We start from the raw sequence: 20,214 nt of genomic DNA on the forward strand, positions 1-20,214 counted from the left end.
TTCTCGACTGAGGGTTTTGTTTCCATCGGTGCTTCTTTTAAAGCTTTTTAATGAGAAAATGAGGTGAAATGGAATTTACTGAACTGGTCAGACTTCAGACCAGTGCAGCAAACCAGTAAGACAAAAACCTTCAGAAAGACACAATAAATACAAATCATTGAAGTGAATTGATGCAGGTGGAACAGTTTGACTCATTTGACTCTGAAGTCACCTGAATCCTCTTTGATTCACCTGAGAGCACCGACCTCCATCTGTGGAGAGTCCTTCTGTTGTTGTTGAAGTGACTGACGGCAGTGCTAGCTTAATGCTAGCTTGATGCTAGTTTGATGCTAGCTTATCCAGCGTAGCTCGGAACGCCAGCAGGATGTAAAGTACAGTTTGAGGATGTAGTTGTCAGTAAGTAAGTAAGTGGTGTCAACGTGCGTGTATCTCAGGTGTGTGTGTGTGTGTGTGTGTGTGTTCTGTCTTTAATAGGATGTAAACACAGTTTCCCCTCAGGGATTAATAAAGTCATTCATATAAAAACTGTCCTTTATTCCCTGCATACTAAGAAGCAGCAGACGCTCTCAGGCTCCTGCAGGAACATTAAATATTGCAGCTGCTACCATCAAAAAGCTGCTGGTCCATGTTTGAGATTCCCACAATGCCGAGCTGCTTCTGTCTTAGCCGTCATGTGAGGTGACACTGAGGGCAGAGAACAGCATCTCACAGACATGGAGTGAATTCCTCCCGGAGCAGCAGCTGTTATTTATGGAGCCGAGCCTGGGAACGCTTCTTTTGAGGAACTCTGACATCCCGCTCTCGCTCTCCGTCTTCACGTTCCTCGTCTCAAACTGTGACGCTACAAGCCTGAGCTAAGCTCGCTCAGAGTTTTAATTATCATTCTGTAGCATTAGCAGGCTTCAGCCGAGCCCGCCTGTCTCCATGGAGAGGGGCAGAGAGCGGGAAACTGAACCCGCAGAGGTGTGACTCTCTCTCTCTCTCTGTGTCGGCGAGTCTGTCTGAGTCTCACTCTGCCGCCGTCCTCATGGACATGTGGCATGCAGACATGGCAGGGCGAGAAAAGTAGGCTAATGAATGCCGCTGAGGTAGAGAGCGGAGCACACGGAAAGGAGGCTGCAGCACAACAACGCACTCACTCAGAGCAGAGCAACACACCAGCTCAACTTCCTCCCACTGTGATCAGGAATTTCTAGTTAAGTGCTGCGAGAAGTAGCCAACGTGACTTACAGGAATAATTACTGGACGGGTTTTTGTCCCAGAATGTTCCCGATTTAGCTGTTTCCGATTGTCACGTCTCAGCTCTGTGCCCGGAGATTAGGAGTTTCATCATGGGAGACATAATGTGTACACCATCCGCCTGGTTTCTGTGGTCGATCCGTGTTTTACATCATCGCCTCTTCCATATGCATGAAGGACAGAGACGAAATCAGCTAAAAGGGAATAGAATAAAGACGTGTGAATCAAGAGGTGTGTAGAAATGTCTCACATCTTGAGCCAAGTGTGCAGCCGTAGAAACGCTTTCCCCGCAGCAGCGTGGAATCAATATGAACAGATCTGTGTCAGAGCGCAGGGATGAGTGTTCATGGTGTCCCGCTTTCACTGACTTCAGAGCTCGACTTTAACTACCGACTGATCTACTTCAAAACACACAGGAGGAGTTTATTCAGAGCATGAAGAAATGTGCACCACATGATGCTGAAATCAGAAGATGAAGAGGCTTCTACCAGGGCGCTAAAGCTAACGCTGCACCCGCGTTTTAAAGTTCTCCACCATCACATGACTGGATGCAAAAAACTTAACTGTAGTGTTTTTATTTACTATTATTAATCAAAGCTTTCTGATGACATCAGCGACTCACAGTGTGTCTATTACATCCATGATCTGAGGGACACATGACACCTACGCTACTTTTCATTGGTCGATGCCGATGGCTGTAGCTGCTGCACCCTCGGTAGACTTGACAGTGAAGCCCTGAACATGCGAAACGTCTGCCACAAATGATCCAGATATATTTCAGAGCTGAGAAAACATTTTCTTAGAGCGACGTGTTAGTTCTTTTGTGTGATTGTTAATAACAAGCTTCAAATGTTCGCAGGTCCTGTGCTGCAGGGCGGAGCAGCTCGCTCTGTCGCCGCGTCTGTTGGACAGTTTGCAGAAAGTGGTCTGGGAGTCTGGGGGGTGGGGGGTGGAAGTCCCAGCAGTCAGATCTCGGAGGGTCCGGGGCGGGCGCTCATATCGGCCCGCCTGCGTGCGACTCAAACGGCGCACACACAGAACGACCTTCCCGAGCTCAGTCTGATTCATCCGGCTGATACAAACGCTGGATCAGACTGTGAAGCTGGTGACTTTGTGAAACAGGGTCCCCGCGCTCTCATCTCGTCCCACCCACCTCTGCCCTGAATGACATCATGACCTGAAATTAAAGTGAGCTCGTCGGCCTGATTAATGCTCTTATAAAACGTCTCCATATCTCTGTGTCCTCCTGCTCCCATTCAGCGCATCTTAATCCTCATCATCATCTCCTCCTCCTCCTCCTCCTCCTCCAGCGCTCGGCCTTCAAAGCGCCTACCTTCTCTGGTCCAAACAGATCCGGACCATTCAGGAGCAGAATGTCTGCTCACAGAGGAAGAGAGCTTTCAGTCACATTTCACTGATTGCTCCTTTAATGCTTCAACATAAACACCTTTAAACACTTTAACGCCCCTCATAGATTTGACATCGTTCAGTTTTTTGTTGGTAATAATCTGCTGCAGTATTATCCTCATCCTCGTCAGGCTGCTTTCAACTGAAGTCAAGAGCAGAAAAAGGAGTTATTCAGATTTACGTAGCTGCTCGCATTAGTGTCTGGATGACACATTTAGTATTTACCTGCTCGCACCGAGCTTTAGATTGTCAGGATATTCTTTATTAAGACTTCAGAACAAACCGTGCATTTAATATTCAGTCCACTAAACCAGAGAAATAAGAAGCAGGTGAACTTTCTGACGTTGGACTCTTTGATCTTTTTTACCGACAAAAGTTGAGAGACAAGTCAAAGACAGAGGGAGTGAAACACACGGACGTCCAGCTGGAAGGAATGATCACAGCTGTTTGCTAACAGCGATTAGACAAACAAGATGACACTGTGGCGCTTCTTTAAATCAGCTGCGTGGGCACTCAGAGCGGCGTGTGATTGGACACCTGTGGCATCACCGTGATGTGCAGCCAATCAGCTATCGCTGCTGTTTTTAAAGCAGAGCGGGTGGAAGACATTACTGACGCTAACACGTCTGAAGGCTTTAAGCCCATCAGCTTCAAGCCTGTGGTCATGTGGTCGGTTTGTGCGCCCCATGTACGCAGGCTCACCTCATGTGCAGACGAGCTCGTCTGTGCTTCCCGCTCTTCCCACGACCTCGCCACGCCACGAAACTTAAAGATATGTCACAGCGACCGCCGCACATTTTCAGAGCTGCACATTAACCTCCACATGTTGAGAATAATAAAAGTGACACTTCACATTCAAATCAGGAGATTTATCTCGTGCTGGTTTTACTGTTGCATCATTTTCTTTGTTTTAATATTAATACACGTCAGGCTGCACCATGCATTGTTTAACGACCCTGCAGCTTGAACAGGTGGTTTCCTATCAAACACCCAGACCACCTCGACCGGCTGCTTTCGATGTGAAGGAGTAGCAGCTCCACTCCCAGCTCGCCCTGAATGTCTGATCTTCTCACCCCGTCTCTGCGGCTGAGCCCAGACGCCCTCCTTTCAGAGCTCAGGACCACAGGTGAGGGGCTTTACCTTCGGGCTCTGCTCCCTCTTCATCACAACGCTGCAGTGTGACTCTCACAGTCTATCTTACCCGGACTCATGAACACGATACTTAAACTGCTTCACTTGGGGCAAAGACTCCCTCCCCACCCGGAGGGAGCAGCCCACTGTTTCTCAGCAGGGAACCACGGCCTCGGACTGAGGGGAGCTGACCCTCGTCCCCGCCGCTGCACACCAACCCGAAGCCTGCTCAGCATGCTGAAGCAAACAAAAGCAAATCATCTGCAGAGCAGAGACCAGCTCCTAAAACATGAGAGTCAGGCGCTCGACAGGCCGGGTGGAAGGAAAACTTTCACTTTTCTGAGTTCTAAACAAACTTAGAGTAATGCAATCTAGATATTTAGTTTCCGGCTGTACTGACCTGTGACCCCAAAACCAATCTGCCTTCTGTTTACCTTCGCACCAAGGAACATGAAGTACGAGCACTGAGCTGAGTGACTGAGACATCTGGAAAACACTTACAACTAATCTGTGTCGGAAACGGCGCATTCAATCCAAGAAATAACGTTCCCACATATTTGTGCATCTCTCTGCATCCCTCTCGAGTCTCAGTGAACAACAAAGTGTGGATTATGGAGATGAAATATCGACGTCCCCCGATGAATAAACATGGATTGTTACAACAGCACTGATGCTGTTTATTAAGACGACATCACATAAAGCAATCCAACGTCTTACTGTCTTCATTCACTATGAATACTGTGCACAGTAATCATCTCATTGCTGTGTGATTCTCTTCACCTGTTAGAGTACCTGAGGGGGGAAACAATCCAGTGTATCATCCGTTCCTGCTTCTACAATAAAACGTTTACACATTAACGCTGCTATGAATGAGCGTTTATAGTTTGAACCTTTGAGAATGGGAGAAAAATGAAGCCACAGCAGAAAACTAAGTTCAAGTTCTTAAAGGAAACTCCTCATATTGATTTTATGATCAACATAAATGTAAAGCGACTGATGTTAAAGGTCACATGATCTCCTCCTCCTCTTCAGTTTAAATCAGTGTCAGAGCTCCTCTTCATCATGTGTGTGAAGTGTGTTGTTGTAAATCCACTCTGATCCTGTATCTGATCATGTCTATAAACCCCTCTATTTCAGCCCTGCTCAGAACAGGCTGTTTCTGTGTCTGTAGCTTTAAATATGTAAATGAGCTATGTCTGACCACGCCCCCTCTCTGGAAGGGCTCGGGTGTACTCGCTGCTTTCTGGCTCCATGTCCTATTGTTTACGGTGAGAAGGCAGACTCAGAGGGCAGAACAAACACCTAGCTGTGGGAGTGTCACCCAGCTGGGGGAGGGGCTACTGCCCTTTATGATGTCATAGAGGTTAAACCTCCAAACCGCCTGTTTGAGCACACATTTTCTGAGACGTGGAGCAGACAGAAGACGGAAAAGATGAACTTTTCTCATGATTGGGGGGTTTTAAGACAGACGAGAGACACATGTTAGAGTCAGAGGAAGATGATGAAGAGGATTTTAAACGTTATATTCGTGTTTTAACATTTTGAGTTGCAGAAAATTCACATCTACTGTATTTGATCTTCAGTTTGACTTTTAAAGACGACTTTTTGCTGCAGTAATATTTAATTTGGGACCCACAAACCTCCTCTACCCGCCCCCCCCCCCTCCTTCATATTCCAGCTTCACTGATGTGTTTACAGATATTCAGCAGTATCAGGGCTGCTTTGTACCCTGCAGACCCTCTGACTGCGAGTGCAAACAGAACAAAGAACATCCCTACACGCCGAGGCACAGAACAAACAGAAATAAATCAATCATGTAATGACATCTGACTTCAGCAGGTAGATTTAATCTTTACCAAAGGGATGCATGTATATGTGCCATGATGGAATAGATGTAAAAATATCTCCTCTCATTGCACTTGCACATGTTTCACAGAAATATCTGCCTGCTTCTTGTTTTCCACCAGCAGCTTAATGAAACTTCAAATGTTGTAAAAGAGTAGTCGTAGAAAGGTCCCAGCGGTAATTACAGCAGAACAAGTGTTCAGAGGGAGGACAGCTTTAGAAATGTTTGCGGTAGGTGAACTTTATCAAATCCATCTGCTAACATGAGCGCTGCAATTTAAACGATAGGAAAAGCAAACAAACACAAAGAGAAGACGCTCACTCCTCTTTTATTTCTCCTCCTGGTTCTTGTTCTCAGCCGTCCATGAGGGATACAGAAAATAAAGAGTACAGATTGAGCTCCGACTCCCCCCCCCCGGGAGAGTCCGGACTGTGCACAACAATCAGGAGAGGCCTTAAGCGTTATTAGGATTAAGGGCGGGAAAGAAAGTGTTTCGCAACTCCAACGCAGCGACTTCAGAGGGAGTGTTTGTGTGTGATAGGGCACGGCTATAAAGCGTCAGTCGGGTCGAAAATCGACTTCCTGGTACGAACAAAAAAAAAGACCAATCAGCCAAACCCAGGGATTAGCCAGCCCCACACTGAGGACATTAACACCAGCTTCTCCCACTTCTCTCTGGGGAATAATCATGTTAAAAGTTGTGGAACTGCAGTTCTTAAAAAGGGGTCAGAGAGTTAGCTGTGGGCTAAAGCTGCATCTTTGTTGTTGTCATTGCAGTGCATCATCTCTGCAGCAGGGATAATGATATCCTGGAGAAGTGAGGGAGACTACACAGAGTTTGGTCTGGTCTCTGTGAAGAGACAAGGAGGCCAGTATATGAGAGCATACATGAACCACTGAGAGCGAGGAGAACTGAAGCCTCTCTGACTGTGAAAACAAGCCTGCATTTAAAATGAGTGTTGACAGCAAATACTTGTGACAACATTCAAACTAAATCCCCCCCCCCCCCCCACTGACCCGCACCGCCCGGGTGATGAGCCACGAGTTTGGACTAGTGAGTCCGCACGCTTTATGGCCAATCAGAGAAAATGGACGGTGCGAACTCGGGCTGACTCGATGCCATAAAAGGAGAGAGAGAGAGAGAGAGAGAGAGAGAGAGAGAGACAGAGAGAGAGAGAGAGAGAGAGAGATGGGGAAAGGGCACGCAGAGCGACGCAGTCTTAAAACAGTTAAAGGGGAACCGTTTGGACACTTCGATGCATCATTTAAATAGGCCAACAAACCTTCACGGCTTTCTTTCACGCCACACCTGCTGCTTTCCTAACTCCTTACCACGCTGACGCAGGCGTCCACATCGAGCTCTCTGCAGCGTTTGATTGCTCCGCTCGGTGGAGATTACTGACAAATTCAGCCCAAGAAGAGAGCGGAGGAAAGGGCAATAAACACTCAAACTGACTAAACAATGTTATTCTCCCACTGATCAACGTCGTCCCCGCCTGCAGGGGGAACATTACAGTCAGAGCAGATGCTCGTCAGGCCGAGAGCCTTCTCACACAGAGGCGGCTCGTTGCAGACGTGATTCAGGGGACAGGACTGCAGTCACATGACCACCTCAGATTACATCTCTATCAGCAGACAGCGTGGCCAGTTATTAAACATCCTCCAGTTCAGACGTCTTTGGCTCTGTGCAGACGAGCCAATGAGAGCTGAAGGGGAGATTTACAGGTGCATTCTGGGTTAAAGTAAGACACAGGTCGCAAACAGGTGGAATTAAGACCTTTCAGCAAGCAGTCTGAGATAAAGTGTGTGTGTGTGTGTGTGTGTGTGCGTGTGTAACAAGCTGTGAACAGGCCTGTGATGGTGCATCTCACTTGAGTTGATCAATAGGGCCGTCACTTTCCAATCACAATAATATGAGACCACACACACACACACACACACACACACACACACACACACACACACACACACACACACACACACACACACACACACACACACACACACACACACACACACACACACACACACACACACACACACACACACACACACACACACACACACACACACACACACACACACACACACACACACACACACACACACACACACACACACACACACACACACACACGATTGGACAACATGTTCAGTATTTATGAAAGAAAATGATTAAAGCATCGATTCCAAACCAGCATTGACAGTTTCACTATGCCATCTGCCCAACACCGATAAGGCTCCTTATCTTTAATCCCCCCCCCCCCCCCCCCCAACTATTACACATCGATTGACATGACTTGGCAAGCTTGCAACAACAACTAGTCCCCCCCCTCGTTTAGATTTCTCCCTCTCTGTGACACGACATGACATTTGACCACTTCCCATCTGTAGGAGCCGAGTCGCAGATGGGTCGAGAGGTCTGTACACCAACAGTGCTGCTGAGGATAGCTCTCTGTGTGTGTGTGTGTGTGTGTGTGTGTGTGTGTGTGTGTGTGTGTGTAGCCATAACCCAGAAGGCCTCCTGGGAAGCTGCAGTGAAACTGATGAATGCCAAAGAGGAGGGAAGAAGTGGAGGAGAGGAAGGAGGGAGGGAGGGAGGGAGGGAGGGAGGGAAGGCTAAGTAGGAGACAAGTGCCTGTACTGCAGCAATGCAGGAGAGATGAAGAGGGAGGTCAATGAAGACGACAGCAAACAATGAGAAAGGATTGTGCAGAAGACAAATGCGAGACAGTGCAGCATGCAAGGTGAGCGACTGTGGCTAACAAGTTTGAACAACCAAAACAACATCTGTTTAAGTAGCTGTGCTTCCTGCAGATGAGTCCCTCTTACGCCACGTTTGACAGAATCACCATCAGCCCTACCTCGCAGGGGCAACAAGCCCTGGCAAGGCAAACACTCCCTGCTGAGCCTCCTGCGTCTCCTCCCTCCCCGGCCCTCTGAACAAACAGCTCTCCCTGTGGAGGCCACGTGGCAGAGAGGCCGACGCAGGGGGAGCATCCACCCGCGCCCTCTCAGCCTGTGGTGAACAAGGACTCGCTACCACGACCCACAGCTGATGTTTAGACTTCCCAGCAGCGAGAGTAATATATACATTTCCCTTGATCTCGTTCACCGACCTTCCCCCAACGCCTCGCCGAGCAGCCGGCCTGCTGCAGCACAATGTAAACACAGAGCGGGGGAAGCCTCCGCTCGTTTTTCACCCTCATCCTGTACGCACCAAACCTGCCTTCTCAGTTTCATGAAGCCCAATGACACATGAATACAAGTGCACCAACACAAAGCACGCACACACACACACACACACACACACACACACACACACACACACACACACACAGGGACAGAAGAGAAGACGAGCTAATGCACTGATATCCACAGCAGGCGGATTGCAAGCACTCAAGGAACAAATATCCTGTTCTCATCATAAAATTTTCATCCCGTTCAAGCTCGTCAGCGGGCCGAGCGCACTTCCTGAAAAATATCCACACTTAACCTTCAGCTGATCTTTTTAACATAATGCAGCTGCTTTATTGGATTCCAGCTGGACTTTACTCACAGGAATACTAAGCACAAAGAGTTACGGTCCGACAAGGCCAAGTCAGACTGAGAGACGAAGGACAAAGTGGCAGCGCCAAGAAGTCCCGCCTCCTGGATCTGATGTCTGCTCGTCGTGTTCTTTGGAAGGACGCTGATATGGCACCTTGTCCTGAGTTATTCATCCTCCGGTGAAGCCTGTCGTGACTTGCATTTACGCACACGCTGACTGATACAACGATTAAATCATCTGACAGACTTTCAAACTGACATTTTTCAGGGCGTTTTGTCGACTTCGTGTTACAATATGGCGCCTAATAAAACATCGTTTTCCCATCGCAGTCGACCCTCATTAGAAGAGGTGGATGAAGTTACACAACAAAGAGTTTATTCACCTGCCCCCCAATGATGAGAAAAGTCCATCCTCTCCGTCTTCTGCCTGCTCCACTTTCCAGAAAATGTGTCTCAAACAGGCCGTTTGGAGATGTTCCCTTCATGACATCACAAAGGGCAGTAGCCCCTCCCCCAGGTGGGTGACACTCCCACAGCTAGGTGTTTGTTCTGCCCTCTGAGTCTGCCTTCTCACCGTAAACAATAGGACATGGAGCCAGAAAGCAGCGAGTACACCCGAGCCCTTCCAGAGAGGGGGCGTGGTCAGACACAGCTCATTTACATATTTAAAGCTACAGACACAGAAACAGCCTGTTCTGAGCAGGGCTGAAATAGAGGGGTTTATAGACATGATCAAATACAGGATCAGAGTGGATTTACAACAACACACTTCACACACATGATGAAGAGGAGCGAGGACACTGATTTAAACTGAAGAAGAGGAGGAGATCATGTGACCTTTAAACTCTGAACACAGAAAAAGACGACCAAGATTAGAAAACAACTTTAGAACGTGACCAACTTGAGCGTTAAATAGAATTATACTTATTAGTTTATCGTTGATTACATTTAATAGTCTGTAATAGGATAGATGACCACAAAGGCTCAGAGGAAAACAACAGACGCTACAATACTTTCACAATGCAGGAAAAAAAAAAAAGAGACCAGGAGAAAACTCACAATGAGATCCAAACAACAGATGGCAACAATCAATCAAATTTAGAACTGAGGAAAGATTTAATTTGGCATTGATGTCACGCTCATGAGAGCAGTCGAGACAATAACGCCGACTCCTCCCAAACTTTGTTAGATAAGTAATTTCAACCTGAAAGCCCCGTGAGCAGCCGACATCTGCAAGTCAACAAAGTTAATTATGATAACTTGTGTGACTTCAATTTGACCGGGCTGATGTACACAAACAAATTAAACCCTCCCAGGTGGCATTGATCTTTATTTATCTCCTGAGTTTTTGAACTGAAATACAAAAAAAAAAAAAAAACATGACAGCAAAGGCGAGAGTCTCATTAGGTTTAAAATCTGAGTTGAAATAAAACATTTAGACCGTGAGGATGTGATGGATGACTTTTTCATTGACATCTCTTTGGCTCCTCCCATTCTCTAGTTTGCTATCCATGTCACAGTTAGCTTAGCATTAAGATGCTAAGGTTCCCACGTGTAAAAGTGATGCTGATCAGGTTATAAAGAGGCTGTTTTTTTGCAGGTATTCCTGAGTTACTCGTTCACACACGTCCCTGCGGAGCAGGAGGGCGTGGTCTCCTGAGGCGGGACACGACGTTTGAAAGAACAGCACAGAGATTAACGATGAAGCAACCGAGTGAGACGCTCTGACAGGAATGTTGCTATAGGAGTTTAACGCATGCATACGAGCGATGAAGAGGAAACATGACCAGGCAGTCTCAGTGCAGGATCCGGCTCTGCAGCTCTTTTTCAAACACGGCGTGCACTCCTGAGAGTTTCTGCTAAACCTCCTAAAATCTGTTTGAGTGATCTTATTTGATGTGTGGATTGATCTGCTGTCTGTCACCAGGTGAAGCAGCGTTCAGCTTCTATGCTCCGTATATCTGGAACAAAAGCTGCAGGTCAGCTGAATCTGTTGACAGCTGCTTTTAACTGTTTTAATAAAGATTTGAATCTTTCACTCTGCACTGAAACTTACTTCAGTTAATTTTATTTAAATTATTTTTACTTGAACATGTTTTAAGTTTTTAATCATTTCAGGGATTTCTTTTCTTTCCTTTCATGATTCTTCTCGATGTTTTGTGTGAATCACTCGACCTGATCTCCCACTGGTCTCTTTCACACACAAGATTCTTTATTACAGGGTTAAAAAGTGGAAGGAGATTTGAGTTTCATGTTTCTTTAAGGTCCTGTTTCCCACACTCACACACACACACACACACACACACAAACAGAGGTGTGTGTGTGTGTGTGTGTGTTGAAATAATACGCTGGGACGTTTGTGTAAGTTTGCCGTCACATCAAAGAGACGTGTCCTTTCAGAAACAGTCACTTCCTCTCTCTTATACGTCAGAAATCACCAAAAGAATCCAAATACATACTGAGTGTGTGTGTGAGTGTGTGTGAGTGTGTGTGAGTGTGTGTGAGTGTGTGTGTGCAGGCTTCACATGGCAGAAACACACACACAGGTGGAGAGGCGTTTGAATAGATCAAACGGCGCCCGTCCTCTGACCTCGTCGGCCTTCAAAGGACTCTCAGCTCGATAAAGCTCAACATGCTAATCTCTATTAAACTGCAGATAATAGAAACAACAGCAGATTATTCATATTACAAAAACAAATGAAGCATTACATGGATTCAGAGGACCGGACCCAACAGAACATCGAGGGCGAGGAGCGGAGAGAACCCGACGACGGCAACGTATCATCGCTGGAATATCTAACGGACACACTCTTCAAAGGACGAGGGTGCGACTTCTTGATCCGGGCGACGTCGCCCTCGAGCAGGAAACCCAAACAAACTGCTGTTTGGCCACGCCTCCTCCACACCGACGCCTCGGCTCTCCTCCAGAGACACGCCTCCAACCCCTGACCAATAACGTGCATACGAAGGAGTCAAACACAAGCTGTGGACGAAATTGTCTTTTGACTGAGCTGCAACGCCAAACGGGCGCCACCGCCGTTCTAACAAGGCTGAAACTCCTCCTCCTCTTCCTCCTCCTCCTCCTCCTCTTCCTCCTCCTCCTCCTCCTCTTCCTCTTCCTCCTCTTCCTCCTCCTCCTACGGCCGAGTGTTTGTTTTCTCAGACAGACGGGCACACACTTCCTTTAGGCCTCACTTCTATCCGAACAGTCGTAACATCAGCTGTTCTGGGAGCTGCACAGGTGATGGGCGCCCCCTGTGGTATAAAATGGTACTACACTGTCATGAGCATCACTACACAGGATAGTCTCGATGTCGGATATATTGACGTGTGTCATGTCTCACGTTCTTCCTTTAAGGATGAATGTGGCGGGTTACACTGACCGCCGGGATCCAGATGATCATTATTGATCCCGGAGAACTTGAACTGTTGGCCTCGCCATGCCGTCAATACCCCGAATGACCTTCACACAAGGACTTTAAAAAAATCTGCAATATGGTGATGAAGGCATCAGAAAAGTGCTGCGGCTGCTGTGCTCACTGCCGTATCAATGTATCAGCAAGATGGAGCCCCACACACACACACACACACACACACACACACACACACACACACACACACACACACACACACACACACACACACACACACACACACACACACACACACACACACACACACACACACACACACACACACACACACACACACACACACACACACACACACACACACACACACACACACACACACACACACAGTAGCATGCATGCAGATACTAACCTGTGGAGACAGGGCGCTGGGAGGCTGGCTGAAGAGTGTGGAGTGGGCTGCTGACCGGAGGCCATGCGCTCTCCTCACAGTCTGACGGGAGAAGGAAGCAGACAGAAGCTCCTGCTGAGGAAAGGACACAAACAGAAGGAGATGTCAACGTGTGGAGCATCATCTTTGTGCCCAAAGTGGGAACAAAGAGAAATAATCACAACACAAACAGGAAGCAGAGTAAAGCTCATGTTATTATCACACGACAGCCTCCATCAGGACTGAGAGAAAACAGAGCGCAGCGGTGATGCTGCAAAGAGGCTTCAAATGAGGAGGCGTGAAAGTGCTGGTTTGATTTCTACCTCCCGCCACAGGCCACGACAGTTTCCCATCTTTGCTGCAGTTCAACATCGAAGCATGTAGCTGAGGCCTCCGTGTATTTAAAGGACCTTTCTACCACGCTCAGGACTGTCGGACGTCCTGCAGCACACGCAGACTGAGAGGTGGACATACTCGCTTTGGTTCGCAGGTCGGTAGAGCGTGCAGGGGGCGGAGTCTTTGGCACAGATGTGAACAAAACTTGTTGGACTTGTCTGCACAAACAATAAAACAGGAAACTGAGGAGAGGGGGGCGGGACCCGCGTCGCGCCACCATTACTCCTCTGAGACAGACTGAAGGTGAAACATCAGACGAGCTCATGGAAATAAAGCAGGAAGAGAAAGAGGGGCGGGGTTTAGTGTGACCGTCTGAAGGGACTCGTGCAGCTTCACTGTCTCACTGTCTCAAGCTGAAGAAAGGACAAGTGTGAAGCAGATATGATCCCCCGCAGCCTGAAGGGGCAGAGAGGTGAGAGGGGTTACATATTCGACAAACACAGCAGAGGAAGAATGATACAGGAACGAGTATAAAGCACCAAAACGCAACATCCTCCGCTCGCCCAGCAGCCAGTGTGAAGTGTTACCTGCTCCCTTCACACGTCAGCTCACCAAACTTTACACGGACATTCGACTAGACAGCCAGCACGTAAAAAACCTGCTGCGCTCTCTCTCTCTATTGGGGGGCTGTTTGAAACGCTCGCCGTGTGTGTCATTATCATTAATACACCGGTCACAGTGATTTAAGAACAGGAGCTACGTGCTGGCTCGTCTGAAGATGTCTGGTATTTGGTGTTGGGGGGGGCGGCACCGTGCATGCGAGGCCGTCGAGCTGTCACGACAAACTTCCTGTGTGCGCCGGGGGAGAGAGAGCGAGTCGGCCTCGACTGTCAGTCACAGATGAAAGAGCTGACCAGCCTGCAGCTGCTCACAACTCCAACCAGGATTAGCAGCCCGTTATTTATTCACTATCTCTGATTTAAGGCTGCTTACAAGTCATCACGCTGGAGGAGAAGAAACACTAAATGTGGTCGCTTTGATGCTTCTGGATCAGGATGTGTGTGTGTGTGTGTGTGTGTGTGTGTGTGTGTGTGTGTGTGTGTGTGTGTGTGTGTGTGTGTGTGTGTGTGTGTGTGTGTGTGTGTGTGTGTGTGTGTGCGCTCGGCTCAGATGACTTATAAATACTTTCACCTGAAAGTTCAGATGCTCCCTGCCCCCCCTCCCCCCTCGGTGCTGAGGAAAGATGAGATAAAGTGGAAGAGTCCATTAAAAGCAGTGAGAGCAAACCTGCAGCACATTAACTCCTCGTGTTCGAGCCGTGAACGTGGCCTCTGGTGGGGGCTTTTTACAGTAACAACCTGAAAGGTCACGCTGCGCGCTGATTCCATTTTAAAAACCCACCCGGATGGAGAGGAGAGATTCAAAGGTGTCAAACCGTTAGGAGCTGATTTACTGTGAGCGAGGGACAGCGCTTCAACACGTCCAACGTATCTCTCTCTCTCTCATTTGACACATTTGATGCCATGCATCAGGATCCTTTGAGGGTAATAGTAACATAGGAAGACGCTGTATGACAGTAGCTTCCATGAGATGGGATGAAGTGCTGGATCATTTCTTGGCTGTGTGCAGAGACTTCCTGGAGTCTCCACTTGTTGCCTGGTGACAGCAGCGGCACGTCTCCTCCTTAAATAACTGTCACGTTTTTTGTTTTTTTTACAGAAACACGTCAGAGTGCCATCACTCATCTTTTGCTTTATTGCTGCCAAACAGGAAGCAAATCGCTCACAGCGCCTGATAAGTATTCGACCATCGCGTCACATGACGTGAGTTATTTAGATCAGATCAGATCGACGATGTTTATTTCATCCCAACAGTGACTGTGCTGATAGACCAGGACAGAAGCTTCCTGTCTAACTCCCAGGTCGGCGGTGCTGACGAGGCGAGGAGGTGACACGATTTGATTTACTTCGTACTTTTGGATGATCCCAAACAGGAAGTCAGAGTCACCTGACTCGTTATCATCGCACCAGCGTTTGAAACGTGGTTTCGTGAGGATCCTCGTAGGAGAAGTTCCCCACAAACACGAGGGGGGGAGGGGTCATTACAGAGAGCATAAAGACACCATCTGAATGAGCAGTTCCAGCTGCGCTCCCTCTGAATGAACGCCGGACACTAATGAATCCATAGTAATCTGTTTTTTTGCATGACGAGTTCAGTAATTCTCTAAAGCGCTAATATCTGCTATTAGAGCTCCCGTCCCTGATGGATGTCTACGTGACTCCGCCTCTCTCGACATGTTATTACACACGCAATTAGCTCTCCCTCTGACGACTTTCAACCCCGCTAAATTACATTGGACAAGCGAGGACTGAGCGTGTGTCACAGATTCTGAGACACATGGAGAAGAAAAATGGAGAATAAGTCGTCTGCAGCTCGTCTCAGGTGAAGTGAGACTCGACTCCTCTGACCTGCAAACACGAGACTCGTCCACACTTAAACTTCAGCTCCTGAGGTCGATCACCAGCGTCGTGCAGCATTAAAATATGAAGTGTTTTTCAGTTTCTGTAACGCACGATGATCCGAATACAAAAGAGGGCTTTGAAAAGTCCTCCTTATTAAGTTGGACCTTGGTCCTGAGATAGCACGCTGCAGCAGGATTATTGCCTCGTTCTTATCTTTGACTAGTCAGACGTGCAACTCGAGGGCGGGGCTTGCATTCAAGGCCGGTGTAAAAAGTGTCCCTGAACTGCACGCAGAGAGTCTCTCCTCAGGTCTGCTGCCGCGGAGACCGAACATTGTTTGAAAGCTGTGAATGAAATGTCACATCAAAGATTCAAAGACAAAGCTGAAGGATAAGAGAAAAACACACTTTGCCAGGAATAGTTCACTCCCAGAGGAAATGATGCAATTTGAAATGAGACATATTCTCCATCTGAAAATAGAAAGCAGAAGCTGCTGCTGCTGCGCCCCCCCCCCCCCTCGACCCTCGCAGGCCTGCAGCCCGGGGAGGGGAGGTCCCGTCTATTTCTGTTGATTAGATTGCCTCAGAGGACGGCAGCTGCTCGCTCCAGATACCAACTCCAACACACCGAGGGGCAATCATGCAATACACACACTCGAAAACTCTGCTTATCCTCCTGAGAGAAAAAAGCACCAGCTGGTTCAATCCTACCTGACGACACCTTCTCTTTGTGGATACAACACAACCAGCAACAAACAGGCTTATTCCACCAAGCAGAGCTGAGAGGGAACCAGGCCAGCTGAAAGATGAGAGCAGGGACACATGTCCAGCTCATACACTGTAAATATGAATGGACATCACTCGTCTCAGGCTAACTCTGAGTCAAGCTAACGACAGGCTGAGAGCTGGAGCTGAGGCGGGTTTTAAACCTCCTGATGAACCGTTACACGGCGCCCACCTGTCAATCAGGTCGGCTCAGCATGATAACAAGTATCTCATCTTTTAGGGTTTTTTTTTTTGAATGGGTGTGTATGTGACTTCCACTCAGCCTCTAGTGGACACTCGACAAACTGCAGGAGTTTAACACTTCAGGTTTCTAACTTGGGCTGAACACGCCGACTATCGGCTGAGAGAGGTCACCAGCCGGTCGATCGGGGCACCCAGGAAGTTCATCCAGCACAGCGAGCTGACTGAGACGTTGTTGTTTTTAAGAGACAGCCTGAAACTCGAGCGATGCCTCTGATATCAGAAAAGAGAAGATGAAGAAACACAGCAGGTCTCCAAACTTCAGCCACGTCCCGTGTGTGCCGGCGTCAGGACTCGGACAGGCTCCTGCTTCACTCTCCTGTCACAGAGAGAACGTTAGCCACGACAGTCTGCTGGTATTGATTCACTGATTGCCTCGTGGCTCGGTGTGTTATGAGCTCCCTGCAGCGCCGGGACCAATCTCCACCCATCACAAATATGTCAGACGCTCTCAGGTAGCTCCAATCACACAAACTCTTTATCCGTCATGCTTCACATGCTGTCAGTCAGCTGTGCTCGACATCTGAGCGCCGCCTCATTCTGCAGGAACACATAGCTGGGTGTTTACGCCAGCTCTTAGCCAGGACCGGACTCCAGCACTCTGCCAACACTGCACATTCCCCGTGTATGAGCCGGCTCATCATCGTCGAGTCGCCAGGACGCTCACATGTCTCCTTATGCAAATGTTGTCCCGGCTCAGAGCGGCTCTAATGGTTAATCTTAGATGTCGCAGATGCTAAGCTAAGTGGCCCGCCGTGTAAGACTGCCTGTGGGTGTGCTGTGTGTTTTCAGCATCGTCGACCCCACAGCTCATTAGCATCGACAAGTTCATTTTGAGAATATTTCCCGACAAGGAAGCAGTCGGAAGTGTCTTGTGTGTGTGTGTGTGTGTGTGTGTGTGTGTGTGTGTGTGTGTGTGTGTGTGTGTGTGTGTGTGTGTGTGTGTGTGTGTGTGTGTGTGTGTACTCTCAACAGCTCGGTAAATAAAGTCACTGCAGGGAGAAGCTCCGACGAATAAACCTCCAATCTGAACATCAGAGGGAGAACAACTGGAACCAGTAGATCCCGTCCTGTATACGATGAGCTGCTTTAACCCGTCAGTGACCCGCGGCCTGGTTCTGAACCCGGAGGACTAAACGTTTCCCAGCTTTCCGACCACATCGTGAACCACTCGGGGACATTTTGTCGGAGCTTTCACTTCGCTTTGCATCTTCAGCACCAAACTGCAAGTTACATGGACATAAACTGTCTCTCATAGCGACCTCCATTAAATGATGAAATAGTGCAAGATAGTGCGTGTGAGTGAGACTCATGAAGGTGCTGTGCACTAACATCGATGGTGCAGGGAAGTGCAATAGGATAATAGGAGTGTTATAAAGTCAGAGCAGTGAAGAGATGTTGTATATGTGTAGGTGTGTATTCTGTTTGAGTATTGACTGTCCATTGACTGAACTACTTTTTCGTCAGAATCACTTTTTTTTCGCATGCGGAGCCAAAAATCACATCTAGATATTTTTTTGCTGAATGGTGAAACACAATTTAAATCTCAATATTTTTTTCTCTAAAGAAGATTCAGCCATCGGTCTGGCTGCTGCAGGCTCCTGTTTTTAGGGAAGAAGAAACTAGAAAATAAAAAATCATTGCACCGATTGGTTGTTACGTTGAGAAGCATCGATGGGAAAAGTTAGCCGACTGCCGATTTCCACACCAATGTTTTTACACAACTCCCACAAAAACAACATTTTCTGTCAAGTTTGAATTCACATGAACTTCTGACATCAGCTCATGCAACATGACAGGCCGGTGTGCACACGTCTGTCGACATGCAGGGCCAATCAGCTGACACCGATGTTGATCCCATGCTTCCCTGAAGCCGACACTGAAGCCTCCTTCAGAGAATGAAAACTGGACAAAAGGAAAATAATGAGCTAACGCTCCCCTGCAAGACCGTAACAAGCTCCTCAGAAGAAATGACCTGACTGAGCGGTGTGTGTGTGTGTGTGTGTGTGTGTGTGTGCAGGCAGGAGATCGTATCAGCGCAGTGAATTGGGAAGCCGCTGTGAGATAATTAATGAGAAGAGAACGAATGGGAATGCTATTTGTGAGTTAACCAGCTCAGCAGATGGTGAAAGCTTCCACACAGATCGGCCATTTTTCCCCTCATCATAGCCTCTTCTCTTCACATGTTCCAATGCACACGTCTGTTTAATATTGCATGTTGACCACACAGAGAGTCTATTGTCTCGACGTGTTTTCTTTTCTCTTATTAAGTCCTGTTTGCAGCAGCTGAGGGCAAAGCTGCAGCGAGGGATTAGCATTTACTGTCCAGTCTGAGTGATATTTCATGTCTTCACATTCCCTTATCTCTCTCTCTCTCTCTCTCTCCATTCTCCTTCTTGTCCTGCTCGCTCGCTCTCCGTGCATGTCTGTCACTGGTAGTGAAAGGCGCTCAGCCTCGGGGAGAGGAGGAGAGTGGGGAGGCTGCAGGCAATCTCTGGGCACCGAGAGGAGCGATGGACAGAGTGAGATAGGAGACAGGACGAGGAGAGCTAAATGGAATTTCCAACACATTAAGCACACCCGGTTACCCAGAGCCTGCACGCGGCGTGAAGCGAGGGGTGAGGGGCTGCGGAGGGACCGCCGTCCACTGAAGGTCTTTCAAAGCAAAGAATTGATCCAGTTACAGAAAGGGGGTTTTCCCCCGGGTGAGAGGTGGACGTACAAAGACAGGAAGGAGGAATAGAGAGGAGCTGTCGGAGTCAGCTGAGGAGACGTGAAGGACTCAACGTAGCCGCCTCATAATCAGGTTCAACTCTGAAGTGGATCAAACGCTCGGCCTCTCCTCTCAAGGTCACGAGGTGAGCGTGTGTGGAGAGAAGGAGGACGAGCACATCGGTGCGTGATCGCGTTATGATACTGATGAATCGCTTCAAAGAAAGATTTTCTTAACGATCCAACATCACTGCAACAGCAAGAAATCCAGCTGCACAGTCAAACTATGGAAGCCCAAAGCAGACAAACGTCCACTTTATTTTATTCCCTCAGTGTGTGACAGGGAGTCAATTCAGCTTGTTCTGAACTGTCTCTCTCCTCGTCTCAGTATATAACAACGCCGGCCTTCACCTGATGAAGATTCCACTTCTCAAGATCTGCAGAAAACTGGAAAAAAAAAAAACTTGTTTTCCCAGGAAAAGCAGAACTGTGATCCAGAGATGAACTCCAGCTGACGTGTACTCGTATGGACGCATCGCCGCTGAACAGAAAATCTTATTCTACAAACCAGGAAGGCACATCCCTGCTAACGCTAGCTCAGCTTCTTAGCTCGTTTTTAAAGCTTATGATTCGTTTAATTTTTGTCAATAAGAAAAAGTGGAAGTTACATTAAATGATGAGTATTTTCTTCTCTGAGCGTCTCTCA

At 48.0% G+C, this 20,214-nt stretch overlaps 1 protein-coding gene across 2 annotated transcripts in view; it reads right to left on the reverse strand.

Moving 5' to 3' along the window:
* mcu (mitochondrial calcium uniporter) overlaps window positions 1-20,214 on the reverse strand; it is a 53,170-nt gene that overhangs the window by 17,559 nt on the left and 15,397 nt on the right. The window contains exon 2 of one of the 2 annotated variants that reach the window (XM_079362829.1): window positions 12,956-13,066. In XM_079362829.1, the coding sequence (XP_079218955.1) occupies window positions 12,956-13,066 (111 nt within the window). Of the gene's footprint in view, window positions 1-12,955; window positions 13,070-20,214 lie in introns of both variants that reach the window. The other variant, XM_079362828.1, reaches the window with a different exon arrangement.

Source organism: Symphodus melops (assembly GCF_947650265.1).
Source record: "Symphodus melops genome assembly, chromosome: 15".
NCBI classification, from domain to species: domain Eukaryota; kingdom Metazoa; phylum Chordata; class Actinopteri; order Labriformes; family Labridae; genus Symphodus; species Symphodus melops.